General features: G+C 38.0%; 1 protein-coding gene across 1 annotated transcript in view; it reads left to right on the top strand.

Annotated features, from left to right (window-relative positions):
• The window catches only part of Fam83b (family with sequence similarity 83 member B), a 62,326-nt gene extending 38,102 nt beyond the window's left edge, over nucleotides 1-24,224 (top strand). The window contains exons 2-4 of the mRNA XM_010628938.1: nucleotides 2,567-2,731; nucleotides 3,397-3,521; nucleotides 21,708-24,224. Of these exons, the coding sequence (XP_010627240.1) occupies nucleotides 2,567-2,731; nucleotides 3,397-3,521; nucleotides 21,708-24,018 (2,601 nt within the window). The 3' untranslated portion in view covers nucleotides 24,019-24,224. The remainder of the gene's footprint in view (nucleotides 1-2,566; nucleotides 2,732-3,396; nucleotides 3,522-21,707) is intronic.
• The last annotated feature ends 222 nt before the right edge of the window (nucleotides 24,225-24,446 follow it).

Genomic DNA, 24,446 nt, shown 5'->3' with positions numbered 1-24,446 from the left:
TTTTTTTTAAATTTCAGTACTGGTAATTGAACCCAAGGTCTGTGCATTGTGCTGCATCCCCAGCCCTTTTATGTATTTACTTATTAATTAATTAATAATTTACTTATTTTTTTACTAAGTTTATTGGTGCATTTAAAGCAAACAATATGGTTACATTTATCATTGGGATCTTATATCTTTACAGGATGTATCTTGGTTCTTATTTTTTCCCCCTGTACCCTTGACCTCCTTTCACATCCTCTGCCCTTTCCTGTTTCCAAAGACTTTGTTTCCATTTTTTCCTTTTCTCACATTTTTTTCTTTTCCTTTCTTTCCTTTCCCCTCCCCTTCCCAATGGCTAATGGGGAAGTTTATTTGTATTTTGATGCAGAGTCTAAGTCACCAAAGTACCTAGGCTGAGTTTCAATTAGGGATCCTCCTGCCTCAGTCTCCCAGAGTGGCAGATTACAGGTGTGTGCCTCCTGTCCCTCCAGTTTCTGTCATGCCCTTCTCTTAGGCGACCCACGCAAGGCTTCTGCTCTTACCTCTTCACTAACCTCCCTCTGGCTTTGCAGGGGAGCACCCCCTCCTCGTTGGTACCTGTCTGCACAGCCATCAGCGTGCCCTCCAGTTTGATTAACTCGGTCTCCCCTGTTGAACTTGCCATGGCTGTGTCACTGACACCCAGTTATGGCCGTGTTCCCTCTTCCCTGCGATGTCACTGTGCATAATTTCAGTTCCTTTCAGCAGGACCCTGTCCCAAGGAGACTCTCCTGGGTGCCTAACATTCTCCTCTCACTCTCCACGAACCCATAATCTCCCTTGTACGACATGATTTTGTTTCCCCACAATGCCTTAGCATCTTATAACTTATCTCATAATTTACTCATATGTCCTATCTTCTGCCTGGAGAAGGTATGCTTGACAAGGACAGGGATTTTGTTTTCTTGTCTATCATATTTGAAGTGGTATGTGTGGTACATAGAGGAGCTGATCAGTCAGTGAAGTTATTATTGTTTAAAAAAAAAACCTAGTTCTATAGTTCTAGCTATTTGGGGGAGACACCTAGAAGAAAAATAGCTGAGTCAAAAGAAATTTTTAGTATTAGTTTTTTGCTATACTGAATCTCTATACTGATCTCCATTGTGGTTGTACTAGTTTACAGTCCCACCAGGAGTATAGAGGGGTTCCTTTTCCTCGCAGCCTCTCCAGCATTTGTTATTATTTGATTTCTTGATGATGGCCATTCTTTCTGGACTAAGAGGGAATCTCGGTGTTGTTTTAACTTGCATTTTTCTGATGGCCAGAGGTGTAGAGCACTTCTTCATGTATTTATTGGCCATTTGCACTTCTTGTGAGAAGAATCTTTTTATTTCACTTGCCCATTTTTAAAATTTGGTCTTCTATATGGACGTCTATTTATTTGAGTTCTTTATATATTCTAGACTTTCATCCTCTGTCTAAGAAATAGCTGGTGATTTTTTTCTCACTCTGCCATAGAAAAGGATACTCCAGTCATTTGTAAGAAAATGGATGCAACTTGAGACCGCAATGTTAAGTGCAATAAATCAGACACAGAAGCTGAAATATAGTGTGCTTTTTATCTTTGTATGAGAAACTCAAAATATAAATAAAAAAATATAAATGTAAAACGAAAGATAATATAGGAAGTAGGGAGGTCTTTCTCAAATGGGAGGGGGATCAAGAGACGGAGGGAAGAGGGCGAAAGGGGAGGGAGAGGAATGAAAAAAGAATTGAGCTGTGTTATGTGCGTGTACCAACTCACACAAGGAATGCAGTCATTGTCTCCTGAATACATGAACTAATGAAAATTAAAAACCAAAACAAGTCTACTTCTACAGACCCTCCTGTTCCCTGGAAGTATCCCCCAAGAAAAATTATTAACTGGCTCCCATGTCTGTCCACCAGACAACCTTGAAATCTGTAGGTTGGTTCACCCTACACCCAAAATCCTACTGAAATGCAGATTTTATCTCAGCAATGAAAATTATTAGCGTTACAAATCTACATGAGTCTGATAAAGACATAGGAGGAATGCTTAAATGTCTAACAAATTATTATAACAAAGGACATGTTGCCGTCCGTCCCCCTAAAATCTTTCCCCTGTCTTCTAACACTCTTATCCCAACCTTCTCTCATAATTCTGAAGCAGTGTGGAAATCCTCTTTTGTGAATGTCCTCAGTTGCACTGTCCTGGCTGCCACCACGCCCTTCATAAAATTCAAAAACCTTTGTAATCCTAATGGTCATTTTGACTTTGTGGACGAGCCAAAAGTGGCAGTGGCAAATGTAAAAAAGCTGGATAAGGACACCCCATAATGTTTTCAAGGTCTTGCCTTTCTGAGGGGGACTATTTTGAAGGGGATTAATGACAGTATGCCTTTTATTGCAATGACGTTTTTATTTAAGCATTCACTCTATTTCCCTTAGCTTTAATATGTTTTCTTGTTTGTATATATATTTATACATATATTTATTTTATATTTTGTTTAGTATTTATTGAAACTAAGAAATTTCTTCATCTGTCTCTGTTAAGTATCCTAATTCTTATTCTTATCTTTCACAGGTCATTGCTTTAGTGATGGACGTATTTACAGATGTGGACATTTTCAAAGAAATAGTAGAGGCATCAACTCGAGGGATATCTGTGTACATTTTGCTTGATGAGTTCAATTTTAATCACTTTCTCAACATGACTGAAAAACAGGGTTGTCAAATTCAACGACTCAGGGTAAGAATTCTCTTTTTTCTCCAGTACTTTTGCGTACCATTTTTATCATCATCAAGTTTAAGGCATATTAAGACAGAATATCCCAAAAGTAAAAAGAAAACTATGTATATGTACAGTGATATAATGATTGATCACAGAAGGGCCCCCTTGTCCTTTTCAGAATGTGACTGAAATACACATCTTCATATTGTACATTTCCAAGTTAATTTTGCTACCCAGCCACTGGTACCCTTGAACCCGCTGACTTGAGTGATTCTGGGATTCCACAGGTGCTGTTTGACAGAATCATTTGGCTTAAATTTCGGTTACATTTCACTTTTGAGAGGAAGACAGATTTTAATTTTATCTCTTTGGTTATCATGGTGCTATAATCTGTGAAGTTTTCTCACAGTGGGATCCTAAGGGAGTTATGAAGCACTCTGTGTACATGTATTGTCTCCTGTTTTTGCCATGTTAAATTATATTGTTGATGTGATTATTTTTCTTTAGTACTGAGGTTTGGGTATAACTTTTAAAATTTCCTTTCCATTAATTTTTATGTGTCTTAAAAGTTCACTTTAGGTTAATATTTTTGATAGTAAGGTTTTATATCGATACACATTTTACTTTTCAAAATATCTCCTTTCCAGCCATAATTTTTACTTTATATGTACATATAATTTTAGAACATCCGAGTGCGGACAGTGAGCGGCCAAGATTATCTTTCAAAAACGGGAGCAAAATTCCACGGAAAAATGGAACAGAAATTTTTGTTAGTTGACTGCCAGAAAGTCATGTATGGTTCTTACAGGTAAGAACATTGGGTTTGTGTCCAGCATTGTCAACCACTTAAATAATTTATTAGTTTTAGATTTGAGTACTTGGCTTAGCTCTATCTTGAAAATAAGAAAGAAATCCTTGCATGAAGCTTAGAAAGCGAGGTTTTAGTTATGGCTGCACCTCTGCAGAACATCAATATTTTGGGCAAATCACATAACTTTCTTGAGCTTTAGATTCTTCATCCAAAACACAATTGGCTGACTCACATCTAAGGTGTCCCACCAACACCAACACCAACAGTGAGTTCTTCTCTAAGGAAACACAAAGTAGGATAGAACTAACAACAAGTGCTTATCAAAAAGCAAAAGCTGTCTTCCACTTTGAAGAGCCTGTCAAGTGGATATTTCTTATTTCATTGTTCAGAATCTAATCAAACCAAAAAGTGCAGCCCCGTCCAGGTGAGTGTGTCCAGAGTGGAGACATTGCCTGATCATCCCTGTAAGTCTCTAGAGTCAGTCCTGAGGGAGGTAGACAGTGAAGGTGTAGAAACCAGCAGTTGAAAATGTCAGCAAACATCACTGATGTGCTGAGTCTCCAGGGCAAGGAGGACTCCAGGGCAGATGCTGCGTGGGCAGGGAGGGTGGGTGATCTCCGTCCAGGAGAAGGGTCAAGTCTTAGAGGCTGAAGGGTGTGGCCTTGAGCAAGTTCCTTAATTCAGTTTCCCTTTGTGTGTGTGTGTGTGTGTGTGTGTGTGTGTGTGTGTGTGTGTGCTCAGCTCTAAAATTAGGCTAATCATAGAGCCTACCTCATGTCATTGTGGTAAGGAGTAAATGAGTAAATGCATTTGGAACTCTGAACATTAGCTATCATGCTAGGACACTGTTTTGACTGTTGTCTCCTTCTATGTTTCATTTAAGCTCAGGAACCCTTTTTTGTTTTAACTGTTCAGTATTCCAAGTGAAACTTTGTTAAGAGAAGTTACAACTAGTGCTTGCAATGAATGAGTCCTTTGAAAGTCATACCATCTGTGTATATAGTTGGTTAGACTCTAGTTTTTGAGAATTTTCCATAGAAATTTTAATTAAAATTGAGTTTATTTGACATAGAATGATGTCTCTTCATTCACAATCAATGCTTTCTATTTTTGTTATGTAATTTGACTCAAGATTACTTTCAATAGTTTTCACCTTAAATTTGTTTTGCTACCAGTAGGTGTTAATAGGTGATAAGTTTTGTCATGATTGTTGATGAGGTACTTTCGATTGATGGAGAAAAACAAAACAAACACTGGTAGTGACCAAAAGTAAAACACAAATCTGTGTCTTTCCTTTCTCCCTCTATTAAGAAGCAGAGCCGGAATTAGGTGGACTAGGAGTTCTTAGGAGCACAGATTGTATCGGGTCATCAGAACCCCGCTTCTGTACATTTTAAATGTACAGAAGTACAAGTTTGGGCTTTATGGTTTTAGTGTAGAATGTAGAGCTCAGGTGTTCAGAGTGGGGCGTTTGGAAGGTGATTGATGAGTTTAGCAGCTGAGGGTGCTTCAGGAGGTACGGCCAGGATAGGAGAGGCGGGGCCCCTGGCCGGGGCTCGATCTGGAAGTTTTTCTGTCCCTGACTCCTTCCCTCCTTCGCTCTGTGCTTCCTGAATGTTGTGGAGGGAGCAGCTTTCTGCACCCGGGCCCCTCTGCCATGCTGTAGTGCTTTGGAGTCAGCCACCCCTAGACTGAAACTGTGAGCCACGGTAAACCTCTTCCCCCTTGGGTTCACAGGTCTTTGGTATTGCATCTCAGTGTAGGGAAAGGGACTTAGACGGTCGCCAGCTATTCTCATTCTTTTTCTTTTTATGAAAATATCCTTGGACCGGAGGGTATGGCTCGGTGGTAGAGAGCTTGCCGAGCATGCCTAAGGTCCGGGGTTCCAAACCCTTTAAAAATAGAAGCGGTCCTCATTCCTCATGTTCTAGTACTGCCCCTGGCTTCCCCTAGGCATATTGGAAGCGTCTCCTTTCATTTGAAGTCGTTGCTGTGCGTGTCGTGTGGGGATCAGAATTTCCCGGTGTCTTGGAGCAGCCTGGACTCTGCCCTCCCTTTGCCACACATTGTGTGATGGCTCCCATGTTGCAAGGGTGGTTTTATCAAGAACACAGCAGGAGTTTTGCCATACTACGGTGCTGACACTGATGCGAAGAGACTCTTACATACTTTTTAACCAATGTGTATGCGTGTCTTGTTTGATATCCTTATTTGAAATTGTTTGTGAATGTCTGGAAAATAACTAGTCAAGCTTTTCCCACAGATTGGCCTTAGAAAGAATTTTAAAGGTTTTATTTTTTATTTGTTGAATCTCCATAAAAGTTACTTTCTAAAGACTTTTTAAAGTTGTTGTCTCTCTGGTATCATTTGTTTTTATCAGACATGAGAGCGTCATCATATCTGAGACATATGTTACAACCAATCTGCTTATATACACCATCAGCTTTGCTTTTTAAACTATTGATAGGAATGCAGAAGTGTTAAATTCACTGTTTAGTGTGTGAGTTCAAAACCTCACTACAGCCTTTTGACAGTGTGACATTTTAGAGAGGTGGGTAATTTTTTTTAACCCAAGCAAATATTTGCATATTTAAAAAAATTAAACATCACTGTATGACTTGCAGTACAACACAGTCAGTAGCCATTATTTGCAATTATTCAGTTGCTTTTTATTTATTTATTTATTTATTTTTGGTACCGGGGATCAAACTTGCATCCTTGCACTTGTGAAGCAGATGGTGGAACCACTGAGCTAATTCCCCAGCCCCAATTGCTTTTTTTTTTTAGATGAAGGCCCCTAATGCTGCCCAGATTTGTCTCAAAAGCTAAATCCTCCAGGGCTGGGGATTTAGCTCAGTGGTATCATTGCCTACCTTGCAAAGGTAAGATCCTGAGTTTCATACCCAGTCCCCTCCCCCCCCAAAAAAATCCTCCTGTCTCAGCCTCCTACTAGCTGGGATTACAGGAGTCAGTCACATGTGGCTCCTAGGCAGTTCTTTTAGTGAGTTCTTCTGATCCTTATTTCGTTATCTTAATGAAGGGATTATGCTGTTCTTCCTCAGTTTATCAATTTCAGTCATTGTCTCTTGGCTTTTCATGATGCTGATTGAGGAATTGTATGCTATGCCCATCAGATCCACTTTGCTTTCGTGTCCTCCATCTTCCAGATACTTTTGTCACCTCTTTGTACTTAGTTCAGACTTGTATCGTTTTAACTGTGTCAACCTTGATCATTTATGAGCCTGGAGTGATTTATGATGTTTCATTTTTATTAGTAATTTGGTAATATTTAGTAATAGCTATCTTGTTATCATTGCTTTTGTTTTCTATTTATCTATTGCTTTATTTCTGGTTGATCCCACAGATTTTGTAGCACATGAATGACTTTTCCAAATGCTGAGTTATTAACAGCAACCTGTAATGTCCAATCTAAACTAAACTAGAATCACAGCTAGGATTCTCGTATATCCCATATCCCTGATTTTTAAAATCCCACTTTTTCTTGTTTTTATTTCCATATTTTTTCTTTTCCCCAAGCTTACTCATGTACATGTTCAGGCCAAATTTTATAATTCTATTTTATAGCTTAACTTGAGATGAAATTTAAACCAAATCGTTTTTCCTCCATTTTTTTTTTTTGTACCTGGGATTGAACTCCGGTATTTGTGCTTGCAAAGCAGGCCACCAAACCACTGAGCTAAATCCCCGGCCCGTTCCTCCAAATTTGAAAGGTGTTGCCTTGTAATCAAAGTTGTTGCAGATAAGTATCAACAGTTATTAGTCTGATTCATTTTGTGTAATTCTGTTTCTTCCTTGAAGTTGCTGAGACTTCTCTTTTTTTTGCTATTAGTTTTTTTTCTTTATATATTTGATTGTGCTGTGAAGTTGAGTTGTTTATTTGAAACCTCTCGTCTTTCTTTTTTTTTCTTTTTTTTTTTTTTTTTTGGTACCTGGGATCGAACTCGGTCCTTGTGCTTGAGAGGCAGGTGGCAGAAACACTGAGCACTTAAAGTCCCTGGCCCACCTCTCTTCTGTTTTTGATGTTCAAACCTATAGCTCTCACATCCCTCCTAGTAATGCTCTCCCTGATTCCTATACATTTTAATATGTTGTGTTTCCATTTTCATTTGTTTCCTTGTAACTTTTGACCCATCAGTTGTTTAAAATTTGTTATTGAGTAAACAAATCTATGTATGTGAATTTTCCAGTTTTCTGTTTCTACTTCTAATCCAAAGACAGTTTGTGTGATTTTCTTTTAGTTTGCATGATTTAAATCTTCTTCACATTTTCTGGCTTTTTCCATCCTCCTACTCATTTTTTCTTCATTGTATGGAAAAAAAAAACAATTTCATAACAAAATAATACTGGAATAACAATAGTTAATACACTGTGTGTCATTATCTTTAAAGTAGTTACTCAGCGTGTAAGATTGACACATGGTTTCTCTCATGAGAAACTCAGGATATCTATATGAAACGAGGAGCACAATGGAAAATAAATAGGGAGCTCTCCGGTGGTTCCCCAAATTACCCATTTCATTATTTCAAACTTACCTGAATACATATGTTAATTTATGTCATTTAAATTACTAGCTTCTCTTAACTCATTGAAAAGAAAGATTTGTGCTGGTGTCTATTTATTTCTTCTTTGTAAGAGAGAACGCTTTTTGCTCTCGCTTGGTACCTGCATGGAAACATACATCTTTTTCTGTCATTTTGCTATCAGCCTATATGTGTCTTTAAATTAGCTGTGAGTCTGTTGAACACAGCGTGTAGTTGGATTCTGATTTTGCATTCATTTAATCCACGCAGTTTCTTGATTAGGGAGTTTAATGCACTTACCTTTGAAGTAAGTACCTATTAGGAAGGACTTAATGCTGCCATATTGTTGTTTTCTACATATTTTAGAGCTCTTCATCCCTCCTTTTCTCTCTTTCTGCCTGCCTTTGTGTCTTGCTGATTTTTTTTTTATAGAACTAGTTTATTGCCATCTACCCACACATTCCTTCATAGTTCTATTTCCTGTCTTTCAATTCAAGCAGAAACATTATACTGAATGCATGGGAGCCATGCCTGCATTTTCCGTTCGTTTTTCCCTTGCTTTTCTTTTCTCATTTTACAGTAATTTTGTCACATGTATATATGTAGAGTCCTAAACAAGGTATGTTTTAGTGTTTTGTGGTTTTTGGTTTTTTTTTTTGTCTCATTGAGTTTGTTGGTACATTTTAGGTATACACTACAGTTACATTCATCATTGGGATCTTGTATCTTTACATGACAGGCCTTGGTTCTCATTTTTTCCCCTTGTCCTTGCCCTCCCTTCACCCCATTCTCCCCTCCTCATTTACACTTTATTTCCATTTTTTCATTTTCTCATATTTTTTTCTTTTCCCTTATTACCTTTCCCCTACCCTTCTTACTTTCCCTACACCTTTAGCCCTTTTCTTCCTATTTCACATTGTCAATTATATCATTAGGATCTTATGTACTATTATAGTTTTTCACACCAGAGAAACTATTCAGTATTTGCACGTATGTGACTTATTTATTTCACTTAGGAGTATATCCTCAATATGTGTATCCATTTTCCTACAAATGAATCTAATTTCTCATTCTTTATGGCTGAGTAGTATTCCATTTTATAGAAAAACCACATCATCTTTATCCAGTCTCCAATTGATGGGCAAATGGGCTGTTTCCAAGTTTTAGCTATTACAAACTGTGCCATCATAAACATAGATATGCGTATATCACTGTGATATGTATGATTCTTTTAAATCTTTTGAAAAAATACCCAGCAGATGGATGGCTGGGTCAAATGGAACCTCAAGTCCAAGCTCTTTGAGGTATCTCCATATTGATTTCCATAGTGGTTGTACCAGTCTGCACTCCCACCAATAATGGAAAACAGTTTCTTTCTCCCCACAGCCCTGCCATCATTTGTTATTGGTTGATTTCATGATTGCAGCCATTCTTTGTGGGGTGAGGTGGAATCTCAGTATTCTTTTAATCTGCATCCATGGAATGACCAGTGATGTTGAACATTTTTTCATATATTTATTTGCTACTTTTACTTGTTTGTTTGAAAAATGTCTGTTCATTAAAGATGCTCATTTTTGAATTGGGTCTTTGTATTTGTGGGGTCTGATATTTCTGAATTGTTTATATATTCTGTATAATAGTACATTGTCTGAGGGGTAGCAGGTAAAAATTTTTTCCCACATTGTACGTTGTCTTTTACCTCTTCTAGTGATTTATCTTGCACTGCAAAAAGATTTTAATACAATGAGATCCCAGTTGTTGATTCTTTGTGCAAGTTCTCGTGCTGCTGAGGATTTGTTCATACAGTCTTTTCCTATGCCAGTGTCTTTCAGAGTTCTACCTAATTTTTTTTTCCAGTAGGTTTAGTGTTTCTGTTTGATGTTTAGATCTATAATCAACTTTGATTTTAGTTTAGTGCATGTTGAAAGATAGGGATCTAGTTTTAATCTGTGGCAGGTTGAAATCCAGCTTTTCCAACACCATTTATTAAAGAGCCTATCTTTCCTCCAGTGAGGATGGTTAGCTCCTTTGTCAAAGATGAGGTAGTTGAGTACATGTGGAGTTGTTTCTGTATCTTCCAATCTATTCCACTGATCCTCAGGACTTTTTCTTTTCCAGTACCGTGCTGGTTTGTTGTTGTTGTTGTTTGTTTTGTTTTGTTTTTGTTTGTTTTGTTTTGGGTTTTTCTGTTTTGCTTTTTTTTAATCACAATGGCTTTGTAGTATAGTTTCAAGTTGGGAATTGTGATACCCCCTGCCATGTCTCTGTTGCCTAGGATGGTTTTTGCTATTCTAGGTCTCTTCTTGTTCTAAAATGAATTTTTGGATTGTTTTTCATACTCTTGGGATTTCAGTCAGGATTGCATTGAATCTATATAGCAGTTTTGGTAGTATGGCCATTTTCACTATTTTAATTCTTCCCACCAAGGAGCAAGGGATGTCTTTCATCTTCTTTATCCTCTTCTATCTCTTTTTTCAGAGTAATTTTCAGTTTAGAGGTCTTTTGTCTCCTTCATTAGATTGATTCCTAGAAATTTTATTTTTTTGAATGGTATAATGACAGGAATTTTTCCCTAATTTCTCTCTCAGTAAGTCTGTTATTTGTTTAGAAGGCTATTGATTTGATTTTTAGTGTTGACTTTGTATCAAAATACTCTACTGAATCTGTCAATTAAGTCTAGAAGTATTTTGAAAGAGATTTTTGGGTCTTCTGTGTAGAGTAGTATCATATCATCAGCAAATAGTGTCAGTTTAACTTCTTCCTTTCCTATCTTTATTGCTTATATTTATTTTCATTGTCTAATTGCTATGGCTAATGTTTCCAAAACTATATTGAACAGGAGTGGTGATAGTGGACATTCTTGTCTCATTTCTGATTTTAGAGTGAAAGTTTTCAGTTTTTGACCATTTAGTATGATATTGGCTCTGGTTTTTCATAGACAGTAAATGCCCATATCAGGTTGAGATAAAGAGCATCTATTCCAATTTTCTATCGGGTTTTTATCTTGAATGGGTATTGAATTATGTCAAATGCTTTTTCTGCATCTAGTGAGATGGTCATATTGCTTTTGTCCTTGATTCTGTTAATATAGTATATTATATTTATTGATTTATGTATAATGGACCATTCTTGCATCCCTGCAATAAATAGGATTTGCTCAGGGTATGTGATCTTCATGATTATCCTCTATATTCTGTTTGTCAATTTGTTATTTCATCTAAGTTCAGTAGGGAGAATGGTCTATAGTTCTCTTTTTTTGTTGGATCTTTCCCAGGTTTTGGAATCCAAGTAATACTTGCTTCAAGGAATGAATTTGGAAGTATTGCTTCCCTTTCAATTTCATTGAAGAGTTTAAAGTGTAGCAGTAATAGTACTTCTCTAAATGCCTTGTAGAGTTCAGTAATGAAGCCATCAGGACCTGGGCTTTTCTTTGTTGGTAATGTTTTAATTACATTTTCAATTTCACTGAATGTAATTGGGGTGTTTAGACTTTTTATATCTTCTTCATTCAACTTTGGAAGTTCATATGTCTAGGAGTTTGTCCATTTCTTCTGTATTTTCCATTTTATTAGAGTACAGGTTTTCAAAGTAGGTATTGATGATCCTCTGGATTTCAGCTGAATATGTTGTGACTTCACCTTTTTCTTCCTAAATGCATGAATTTGAATCTTTTCTTTCCTTTTTTTGATAAGATTGGCTAAGGGTTTATCAATTCTATTCATTCTTTCAAAAAACCGACTCTTTAATTCATTTATTCTTTTGTATTGTTTTCTTAGTCTCCATTGCATTAATTTTTGCTCTGGTCTTTATAATTTCCTCCCTTTTGCAAGCTTTTGCTTTGTCTTGCTCTTCTTTTTCTAGAAGCTTAAGGTCAAGCATTAGGTTGTTTATTTGAGCTCACTCTGTTTTCCTAGTATGGGCATTTACTGCTGTGAATTTCCCTCGTAGAACTTCTTTCATTGTGTCCCATAGATTCCTGTATGTTATGTTAGCATTACCATTTAATTGTAGAAACTGTCTAATTTCTTCTTTAATTTCCTCTGTGACCCAGTGGTTGCTCAGGAGAATGTTATTTAATTTCTATGTGTTTGTGAAGTTCTTATAGTTTCTTATGCTATTGATCTCCAGTTTAACTGCACTACGGTCTGATAATATACAGGAGATAATTTCAATTCCTTTGCATTATGTTAGCATGATTTATGAGCTAGTATGTGGTCTCTTTTGGGGAATGACCTATGTGCAGCTGAAAAGAATGTATATCCTGATTTTGTGGAGTGGAACACTCTGTAAACAACTATTAAGTCCATTTGTTCAAAAGCTTGATTCACTTCTAGTATTTTGTTATTGATTATTTGTCTAGATGGTCTATTTGTGTCAGTGAAGTATTGAGGTCCCCCACTACAATTGTATTAGTGCTTATTTCATTTTTCATATCCAGTAATATTTGTTTTGTATAGGTTAGAGGCATTAGTGTTTGGTGCATATATATTTATGTTTGTCATTTCTCCCTCTTGTATTGTTCCCTTTACATGGATGTAGTGGCATTTTTTGTCCCTCTTCATTAGTTTTGGTTTGAAATCTACTCTGTTTGCAAATTAGAGAGCTACCCCACATTTTTCCAGGCTCCTGTCACATGGAGAACTGTTTTCCATCCTTTTACTCTCACTCAGTCTATGAATTTCTTTGTGGAGTAAGTGGGTTTCTTGTATATTGTTGGATTTTGCTTCTTAATCTATTCTGCCAGCCTATTTTTTTGATTGGTGAATTGAGGCCATTAACAATGATGATTATAACTGTTATGTATTGACTTTTCATTGTCATGTTATTTTCCTTTTGTTGGTTCTTCCATTTTTTATTTTTCTTTCTCTCCCTTTAATTTCTTGCCTTGCCTGGTATATTTTGCTCTGTTAGCCCTTATGAAGTTGTGGCCTTCATTTTCTTTTTCCATGATATTGTCTAGAAGTTTTTGGAGTGCTGTTTTGGTGTTCATGAACTCTCTCAGGTGTTCTTTTTTGTGGAAGTATGTTATTTTCCCACCTTTTTTTTTTTTTTTTTTTTTTTTTTTTTTTTTGAGACCAGGTCTCACTATCTAATTCAGACTCACCTGGACCTCACTGTGTAGCCCAGGCTGGTCTCAAACTCACAGTGATCCTCCTGCATCAGCCTCCTGAGTGCTGGGATTATAGGTGAGTGCCACCATGCCTGACTCCCCATCAATTTTGAAAGATAGTTTTGCAGGATACATCAGTCTAGTTTGGAAGTTGTTTTCTTTTACAACTTGAAATACCTCACTCCAGGCTCTCCTTGACTTCAAGGTTTGTGTTGCAAAGTCTGCTGTGATCCTCATGGGCTGTCCTTTGCATGTGATTTGTTTCTTTTCTCTAACTGCTTGCAGTGTTTTGTTATTTTGTTGGGTTTCCAGGACCTTGACTATTATATGTCTAGGTGTAGATTTTTTTTGTTTTGTTTTTATCATGGCTAGTTGGAGTCCTATATGCCTCACTTATCTTACTGTCAAATTCTTCCCCTCTGTTTGGGAAGTTTTCTATCATTAATTCTGTGAACAGTTTTTTTATGTCATTTGTACTTTCTCCTGCTACTTCATGGATTCCTATCAGTCTTACATTATTCTTAATTGCATCATCTAAGACTTGTTGGATTGATTTCTCATGATCCCTTACTGTTTTTAAGAGATCTTTTCATAGTCACTGACCTCAATCCTATGTTCTATATCTGAAATTCTATCTTTACATTCATTCATTCTGCTGTGAATGCTTTCTATAGCGTTTTTAACCTGGGTATCTGTTTGAATTTGTTTCAGGGATTCCATCTCTTCCCTTTGTTGGGCATTCAAGTTTTCCATTTCTTTCCTATGCTGAACATTCATAGTTTCAATCAAGGTCCTGAGCTCATCTATTTTTTAAAATCTGTTTCTGTTGTAGAGTCCCTAATCATGTCTTTCATTCTTCTCACCATCTCTATGGTTATCTGGGAAATTATTTCTGTTTTGAATTTTTCTAGAGCCTCATTTATCTGTTTTTTACTTCCTGTCCTATCAGTTCAGGGTGTCCAGATGGTTGACTGTCTGGCTTTTCCACCTCATTTCCACCTTATTTACCTTTGGTGGGTAGAAGTCTGTGTTTGTACCTTGTTTAAATGTCTTCTCATTTCTATTCTTCTTGTTGGTACAATCCTTGGTTTAATTTCTGGGTTAATATTTTGATATTCCAGATGTAATTGGTCTTTATATTTTGAGTTTCTAATGACTCTGAGGCAATCTCATCTTCATTATACCAGGAAGGACAACTGATTAGATCAATCACAACACCATAGCCCAGGTGATACAATCAGCAACACAATAACATCAAGCACAGCTTTAAAAATGACAATTTGTGGTAATTATTACTCTATCACCTTTAACTATGTGAATTAAATAAAAATCTAGGACCAGCCCAAAATATATTTATAGTGAACAAACTCTTCCATATAGCAACTTTACTTTTCAGGCAGGAAATTTAGAAGTAGTTGGGAGGGAGGGATAGATAGATAGGATAGAGAAATGTTAGAAGTGAAGTCAGAGAACACAGGAAGATCATGCAGACTCTAGAAAGCTGTTGAAGAGAAGAGGAATAGACTGAACAAACCATACAGAAGAACAGAACAAACTAACAGAAATAGGGAGGCTAGAGACTATAATCACTTTCTTTTAAAACCAATGGCAATTGAGAGAAGGAATAAGAGAAGCAAAGGAAAAGAAAGAAAATAAATTCAAAGAAGGATAGGAATAGGAACAGAGGGAGAGAACTGAAGATCAGAGTAGGAGAGAGACAGAGAGAAAGAAAAGAAGATAAAAAGGATAAAAAATTTGAGAAGAGAAAAAGTTAGATAAATGTTTTTTATTTATTTAGTTTTTATTTTTATTGATTTTATTGATACAGTCTAGGTCTACAATACAGTTACATTCATTACTGGGATCCTGTACCTTCACATGACAGGCCTTGGTTCTCACTTTTTCCCCCTTGTCCATGCCCTCCCTTCACCCCCCCTCCACTCCCCATTAACAAACTCTTTATTTCCATTTTTTCATTTTCTCATATTTTTTCTTTTCCATCATTTCCTTCTCCCTCCCCCTCCCCCTTTCCCCACACCTTTATCCCCTTTCTTCCTATTTCACACTCCTAATTATCCCATTAGAATCTTGCATATAATTATAGTTTTTCACACCAGAGAAACTATTCGGTATTTACACATGTGGGACTTATTTATTTCACTTAGGAGTATATTCTCAATATGTGTCCATTTTCCTATGAATGACTCTAATTTCTCATTCTTTATGGCTAAGTAGTATTCCATTAGATAAATGTTTTTTAAATGATTAAAGATAAGAGGACAATATCACTTTGAAAATGAAAAATACAAATAGAAATAGAGGGCCTCTGTTGACACAATAGACAGTGTGGGCAGGAGTGTGCAGATCTAAGTTAATTGGTCTCATCAAGGCAGCAGCTGTCCCCTGAGGTTCAGGCTGATTTTTGGCTGCAAGGCCCAAGTTGAGATCTCTGACCTCCTGCTGGGTTGAACTCTGCAAGATTGTGCTGCAGGTTCCATCTGTCTTTCTCCTGAAGTTAGACCAGGTTCCAATGTGAGGTGCTGGTCCCTCTGACTTACTGACTATGGTGGTGTGGTGTGCCTTTATTATAGAGATTTTCTTCACTTTTCCAGTGGGCTTCAGTTTTCATCTAGGAGCTTCAGAGAGGCCCTCTTTTGCAGGGCAGTGTGAGGGACATGGACACTGCTGTGTTGGTGCCTGTTGCTGCACTGGGCCAAAAGGGCAGGCCTACCAGAGAGTCTCACGCTTCTTCCGTGCTCCTCTGTTGCTCCATGCTGAAGTGGTGGGCCCACCAGAGGGCTGCAAGCTGTTACGGGTCTACTTTGCTGCACAAGGCCTAAGGGGTGGACCTACCAGAGGTTCTGTTTGGATATTTAAAAAGGTAGTCACCCCTCCCAGTCTTCAGAGACTAAGAGAAAGACCTTTACCAACCAGCTTTGCTGGATGCTAGGTCTTCTCAAATACTTTGTAGACCCTGCCCCTTGGTGTCAACCTGTGTTCCTGAAACTCTGCCATGTGCTCACCTCTCTTTTCAGCAGTTTCTGATCTCTGGAGCTGCCAGTCCTGCCCATGTCAAGTTGGCAGACACTTTCTTGGGAAGCTTAGATAAACAAGGGTGTTGGATGTATGGTCTACATTTCTGTTTCCATCCTAAGGAGGAGACCTGCTGTGTGGGGCATGGGTGTTTTTCCTGTTTGCTTCATGCTCAGGAGGAATACCAATAACTACAGCAGAAATCACAAGTTTTCCTACTTCTTTGTTGGAATCTTATCCTGAATTTACAATGACCAGAGTACTCTGGCTTCTCATTTTGGCTCTAGAGTGTTACAGGGGCCTTTGTGCTTTTACATTGTTAACTTTGCCTACTAATGGGGAAAGTAGGGCTTGTAGTTTCTTAGCCTGCCATCTTACTCACCTTACGTGTGTGTTTTAAAGTAAATGTTCTTATTATGTATTTTTTATATCTCTTTACATGACTTCTTCTAGTTTTTGTTGTTGTTGTTTTTACCTCTTTTGCATCTAAGCTTTTGGGCTTTCTTATGTTTATTGACCCTTTCCTATGTATTGATATTTCAGAATGAAGGACTAGAAAACTGATTAGAAATTGGATGTGAAGTGCTTACCAATCATTTAGCTTTCATTGGAGTAATTAGTTCTACCAGGATGCTGGTCATTTTATAGCTGGACATAAGTAGCTTTCTCTGTCTGAAGCTATTCAGTGTTTCCTGAGGACAGTCATTTCCTCTGAGTGGTTGGTAGAAGGGACCAGATTTTGGAGGTGATGTAATCTTGAATACTGGTGTTCTAGGAGCAGAGTGAGAAAGGGAACTATTTTTAGCTGTGGCTTTGTGCAAGCCTTGTGCAATTTAAAATGCCTATGTTTAGAACTTCTGAAACCAACCTTCCCTTTCCTGAACTGGTCAAGGAGGAGTGCAGGCTGGGAGAATGACAACAGGGAACCCAGAGGCCCCCACCAGTCTACATAAGGAGTCTCATATCATCCCTGTTTCTCTGTTTTTGTAGCTTTAATAATGTTCTAGTGCATTTTATGTTACTGCAACAGAATTCCACAAACTGGGTAGTTTATAAAGAACAAAGGTTTATTTTTCATGTTCCTGATGCTGTGCAGTCCAAGGTCAGGGAGCTGTGTCTACCGAGAGGCTTCCTGATGGTGGAAATTTTCTGCTGAATGCTAGGACCGTGAGGGGCATCACATGGGATAAATCTTGATAGTTTAGGCCTCTTGCTTTTCTCAGAAACCACTAATTGCATCATGGGGGTCCCTCCCTCAGGACCTATTGAATCCTAATTATCTCCCAAAGGCCCTGCCTCTGAAAACCATTCACACTAGATTTGGGGGATTAAATTTCCCACACATAGATTCTGGAGAACATTTTCAGACCAAAGCAGGATAATCCACCTTCTGTAGTGCCTGTGCATCCCGTATGGAGTCCATAAATTGTGTATTGGCCCCCACGCCTTATTCTCATCTGCACTCCACTTGTGCAGCCTTCTCTGAATCAAGCACACTTTTTCATTCAATTCCTAAAAATGTGTTGTGTTTTTTATATTCTGCTTTGCTTTTTCCCTTTCTGGTTTGCCTAGTAGTAGATTTGGAAAGAAGCAAATTTAAGTATGCATAATAATCTACATTTGTTTTTCAAACCTTGGAAACTTCCCACTACTATAAACATCTTTGGCTTTTATCTCCTTCGACTTGAAAGTAATAATTTATCAGTTGTATGTTCATACCAAGTATTTTTAAGTGTGTACAGTATGCCAAGAACCAGTCTTGTCCCCTGGTCATACAGACCTCAGCCATCTAGACAAAGTTCCAGAAGTGGGATAATCTTTTAATTTTAAATGGCATAGGTGAAGATTTTTAGCAAAACACATAATAAAATATCTGATAGTCATGAGGTGTACTGAAGGAATTAGACCAGGGGAACATGATAAAGCATGCTCAGATGGGTACTTTGAATAGAATGGTTATAAATCTCTGAAAGGAAATCAGTCAGGGACTCGCAGAGGGGAATGGAAATATTTTATCAAGAACAGTAACTACAAAGACTCTGGGTCTGACATCTGGGGAGCAGAAAAGCCAGGCCCATAGGAGAAGCTAAGGAAGGAGAGAGATTGCCTGAACAGAAGATCAGGTGGGGAGCTATTGTCTTAGGCTGGGTAAGGAGCTCAAGTTTTATTTTAAATTAAAGAAAATTATATGTAGGAGTAGGAATTGATGTATATTTTGAAAAGATCATTTCTGTTGCTGTGTTAAATGAAAAAAAAAGCAATAAGGAAGGTAAGGGTTGAGTTAGCTGAGATACTGCAGATTAGCAGCATATTTATTTCCACTGGTTTAGGGAAAGTGAGCATTGAAATGTCACCCTGTGTTTCTGTCATGCTCACTTAAGGAGGTGGTTGAGCCACTGCCTTAAACAAATAAAACTAGGGAGGAAACAGGTAGGGAAGAGGTGCTGGATGATGTGTGGATTGGAAGTCCAGTGATATGTTGGTTGTCGAATGGCTCCAAGCTCGAACTTTCCACTACTTGAACAGCAAAGTTGGAGAAACTCTGCTCAGTGTTTGTAACTTTGCTCCACAGTCCAACTAAAATCTGACCTGCAAAAACCTGTACAGGCCAAGAGCGAGTCCTGCATCATGTCCCTTCATGAACACAAAAGGGTGACACTTCAGTCCAAGCTCTGCTCTCGCCCAGACAACATACAGTGCTTCTGTTAGTGCCTCAAAACATTCGTCATTGTGCTTTTTTTTTTTTTTTTAACTTCCTGCTTTATTTGCGTGAAATCTGGTAACCATGGTTCCAAGCAAAGTTAGTGATACCAGCAGTAAAGCTGAGAGGAAAACTGTGAGAATCACAATAGAGTTAAAGAAGGAAATCATTGCACAATTTAACAAGTTTCCTGGAAAGTGAATTTATAAGTGTAATTTGGGGACCTTACAACCAATTATTTGGTTTTCTATTGTTTCTTACAGGAAAAATATGTTAAATTATTGAATATTTCAGTGTTTAAACACAAATTTGGAATGAATTGAGTTTGACAACCAAATTATCACGATATTAGGTGTGTGGGAGCCCTTTAAATTACAAGCGGAGATTGGCCCTTAACTCTAGAGATGTGGGATTGGTCAGCACTGACAATACAGATCTGATGGCAAAGGGAGCGTGGCAGGTAACAAATCACACAGGATGGCAGGAAACAGGAGTCTACCCCAGATTCTGAAATATGTCTCACGTCCACAGACTCTCAGATTTGTTTGTTGACTATATCCAATTGGATGGCTTACTGCCATCCTAAAATTGTATTGCAATATTTGGACTTATCAAAGGAGACAGCTATTTTTTTTTCCAATTGCCACATGTTCAATCCATATCTTCTGAGTATTCTAAACTCAACATCTGGAGGTTATTTTCATTTCATAGCATGGTTTTATTTCCTTCCTATGGTTATAGCACAAGTAAGAAACTCAACTCTTTTTCTTTCAAGAAATCTATACTAACACAAAAAATTACTACTAGCAAAAATATCTCTTTTTATTATAATTTACTCAAATTTGGGGAAGGGTCCTAAACAATCAAACTTTCTGCTTTGCTTCCAAGATGTCCCCCACTAGTTAAAAAATTCCCTTTTCTAGGCCTTTGCTTCAGCTAATTTAATCTATTTTCTGTGTTTGACCAAAACATGACGATCATTGCTTCCTTTCCCTTTCCGTGTTTCTTCTTCCACGTGAACTGTCTTCCCGTGCTTCCCATGTCTTTCATGTTGGAACTACTGAGTATCTAACCACTCTCCTAATTTTGTTCAGCTCCTGCTTTCTCTCAGGATTTCTACATACTTGCAAACTGAATAGTCATTCAATTATTTGATGTTCTAGTATTTTGTATTCATGTCTTTTGCTGGGTTGAAAATTTCCTTACTACGTCATGCTTGTGCCATTTCCTTGAAGCTGTTTCGGTGGGTCACATAAAGAGCTCCAGTGAAGACTTTCCTCACACCATACATTCAAGCAACATAAAGGACATTTGAACATTATCACAGTAACAAGATTCTTACAGTGTATCACATTTTGTGACATTTTATGCATTTGAAATGATTACTCTATACATATAAAAAGTCTTTACTTTTGTCTCTGTCATTTCCCCTATCAAAACAGTAAGATCTTTGGAAGTAGAGTACCTCTCTCATTTTTCTTTTATATTAACTCCAGTTGTGTTGTATATCTTGATGAGTACCATCTTTGAAATTTATTTTTTTCTGGCTCAGTGGATCAGTAAATATTCCATCATTTAGGTTTTTCAATATCATATTTAAAATTATATATGAAGTTTCAAAGTAACAGTCACTTCTGAACTTCAGGAAAAGAATTAAAAGTTCCATAAAGCATTTTGAACTCATTACAAACTTTAATTTCCCAGAAATTATATTGTTGAAAGATCCTGAGTGGGTTTATTAAGACTACAGTCAGCAGCCCTGTATCTCCTGAGTACAGTAAAGTCTGCCCATTAGTGATTGAGACAACTGTCCATGAATTCTGTTTACAGCTCCCTGCAACCTAAGCTAGACTTACCACGTAAACCTTAGAAATAACAGCCTAAAGTCATCAAGACTCTTACAATACATGTATTCCTACAGATCCACCTTGCATTACCATGTGTCAGAACTCTAGGTGACTGTAGCTGTTATGCTATCCATGTCCTTTTTTTGGATATGAGAAAAGAAAGGCCCACATTTATGTGGCTATAGCTCTACAGAAGGCAGACACTGAACCTTTCCTCAAATACTACTTTTCTGCACAATTTCAGAATCATATATGTGAAATATGGTATCATTAACATTTTATTCCATAAATTTGTGGTAGGTGCAGATGTAAAATGCACAGCAAGCATTTCTTCGGGCTTCTAAAAAGTGATGTAGGAAACTGAGCAGACCAAAAGCCAGGACTTGAATTGCTTTACTACTTCATAGAGTGGACCTCGACTTATGAACGCAATTCATTCCCAAGGGCTTGTTGTAACTCAAGTTGATTATTTGGAGGCTCAAGCCTCTCCACACAGCCAATAGTCTCTCTCCCATACACAGGAAGGTTGTGGTCTCCTTAAAGAGATATTGGCCCAGGATTTCTCAGTTAACCCCACACAGGCAAGAATGTGGTAATGTTCCTTCCAGAACTCTTTAAGAGTTAAATCCATATCTGAGACCACCTGGAAGCTCAAGCAGCTGCCATTCTGATTGTAACGCAAGACTTTGTTCCTAAGTGAAAACTAAAATTCTGGTCATAACCCAAGTTGTTCAAATGTCAGGCTAGTCATAACTCAATGGTCTGCTGTAGAGGAATATGCAGATGTGAAGACACATTCATTATGCTCATGTGATCATTAAAAATAATTGTACATCATTCTAGCCAGGTCAAACACACTTTTGTTATTATTAAGTGATCCATTTTTAGTGGGGCCATGTATTATCAGTCTTTTAACTTGGCAAAATTAATGTATCCTTTCTTTTCTTTCAGTTATATGTGGTCATTTGAGAAAGCTCACCTCAGCATGGTTCAGATAATCACAGGCCAACTTGTTGAGTGCTTCGATGAAGAATTTAGAACTCTCTACGCCAGGTCCTGTGTCCCCAGTCCGTTTGCTGAGGAAGAGTTGGCGAGGAAAAAGCAAGGCAAAGCACTCTGGGAGAATGGCACATACCAGCGCTCAGTCTCCTCCTTAGCTTCCGTTTCCAGCCAAAGAAACCTCTTTTGTAGACAAGACAAAATTCATATCCTAGATTCTAGTTACTTCACAGGCAGAGGGATATATCCCCTCAATGAGCATGACAAATACGGCATAAGAAATCATGGATACAAACCTCAGTTTCTTCTAAATTTTAATGGTCCAAATACAGCGCGTCAGTTTCAACCCAATCAGAAAAATGAAAACTGGAAAAGGCATAGTTACGCTGGGGAACAGCCAGAAACAGCACCGTATCTGCTGCTTCACAGGGCTATGAATCGAACCAACAATCCTCCTGGTAGTTGGAAAAGGCCTTCAGATAGTCTCAGTGTGACCTCCTCATCTCGAGGGGGCTACACAGGGCTCCTCAACGCTCCCGCCCAGAGCTTTGCTGACCGGCTTGCTCAGAGAAAAACAACGAATCTCCCGGAAAGGAACTCAAATGTGCGCAGGTCTTTTAATGGGACAGACAATCACATTCGCTTTTTACAGCAACGAATGCCAACCCTTGAGCACACCACAAAGTCATTCCTGCGCAATTGGAGGATCGAGTCCTACTTAAACGATAACTCGGAAGCTGCGCTGGATTCGAATGGTTCAGCCTTAGGGGACCGATTTGAAGGCTATGAGAGTCCTGAGAATTTGAAAGCCAATGCCCTTTATACGCATTCTCGCCTTCGTTCTTCTTTTGTATTTAAACCAACTTTACCGGAGCAGCAAGAAGTCAACAGTTGTACAACTGACTCCTCAAATTCAACTATCATTGGTTCCCAGGGAAGTGACACACCTAAAAAGATCCCAGATGCCCCTACGGATGCACAGCATGTGACACAAAAACCTCTGCCCGAATCAGACCCCAGAATCATGTCACAGTCAGAGACACCAAAAACACACACTTTACAGGTTCCTGAACACCAGTCAGCAGCTTTAAACCCAATAGCAAGGAGCTATACAGAAGCAAACAGCTATTCTCATGCAGTCTTGGGTGTAAATAAGCAGACAGAAAAGCTCAAGAATCAACATGAGAATCTGCTTAAAAGACGAAGTTTTCCATCCTTTGACCACTCAAAATCCAATTTAGATCACGGAAACAGTAAGAATTATGTATATAGTACACTTACAAGGAATCGAGTTAGACAACCAGAAAAACCCAAAGAGAATTTGATGAAAAGTTCTAAAAGTATGCACAATGTGACCCAAAACATAGAGGAGGAAGAGGAGGAGGAGGAGGTTATCCACAGGGTCCCTCCGGGTGGCAGTGCCACCAAGTCCATTTCCATGGCTGCCTTACTTGATATGAACAAAGAGGAATCCAACAAGGAACTCACTTCAAAGAAAGACGCGAAGGGGTCTCCGAGTTTTTTGAAGAAGGGATCTCAGAAGTTAAGGTCTTTACTTAGCCTCACCCCGGAAAAGAAAGAAAATCTATCCAAAAATAAATCTTCTGCATTCTATAGAATTTGTAGTAGCTCTGACACGTTAGTTTCAGAGGGGGAAGAGAATCAAAAACCAAAGAAGTCAGAACCCAAAGTTGATTCTTCTCCTAGAAGAAAGCGTTCTTCTTCATCAAACTCCCAAGGAAGTCTCCACAAGAGTAAGGAAGATGTAACGACAGTGAGCCCATCTCAGGGGGCCAATTCTTCATCAGAAGAAAGCAGTAAAATAATTCCTTCTCCCAGGCCAGCTGAAAGAAAGTTCCTGGAGAAGGGAGGAGACGCCTCCACCCCAAGATTTAACACTGAGCAGATTCAGTACCGAGATTCAAAGGACACTCATGGAGTTGTTGCTCCTGAGAGAAGACCAACCTCTCCTCCAAAGCCAAAGCCTAGTGAGCTGTTAAGATCTCATTCAACAAACCAGCGTGTTTACAGTCGTTTTGAGCCATTTTGTAAGATTGAGAGCTCTACTCAGCCAACAAGCAACATTCCAAATACCAACATCAACCACCCAGAAAGAAAATCTGCATCTATGAGCAACAGTTATGGCAGGTGCAGCCCAATGCTTAATTATAATGCTGGAGTTTATCAAGCATATCAACCCAATGAAAACAAGTTTCGAGGATTTATGCAAAAGTTTGGGAACTTCATACACAAAAACAAATGAAATGCTGTAATCTCAAATAGCTATTAAAACATAAATTGAATGTGGCTAGTAATGTTTGCCCAAGGGATGCTGCAGACAATTTTTGTGCCATGCAAATAGATTTCTTGGGTGCAGAATTGTGGTTATGCTGTATATGTTCTTCAGTGCAGAGTGTACAGTACAGGTATTCTTTTGTGTGACAAAATTAGTTACACTTAATTACTTATAGATGGACTTTCTTTGTAAACACTTTCTTAAATAGTAGTGGTAAAAATAGATGTGATTAAACTAGTGAGACTTAAGTGCTTAATTAGAAATTTTAGTGAAGATACAGTATAAGAATTTTAACCATTTGTTCCAAAGTTTTCTCTAAAAAAAGTATTATATTACTAAAGTGATGCTTTATACTACGTCTTTCTGGTGTTTTCATTGTCTTCAAAAATATAAGA

Source organism: Fukomys damarensis, unplaced genomic scaffold (assembly GCF_012274545.1).
Source record: "Fukomys damarensis isolate Sample0158 unplaced genomic scaffold, DMR_v1.0_HiC HiC_scaffold_14, whole genome shotgun sequence".
Taxonomy (NCBI): domain Eukaryota; kingdom Metazoa; phylum Chordata; class Mammalia; order Rodentia; family Bathyergidae; genus Fukomys; species Fukomys damarensis.
Note: the sequence above shows the minus strand (reverse complement) of the source record. Positions and strands in the feature narration are given on the sequence as shown.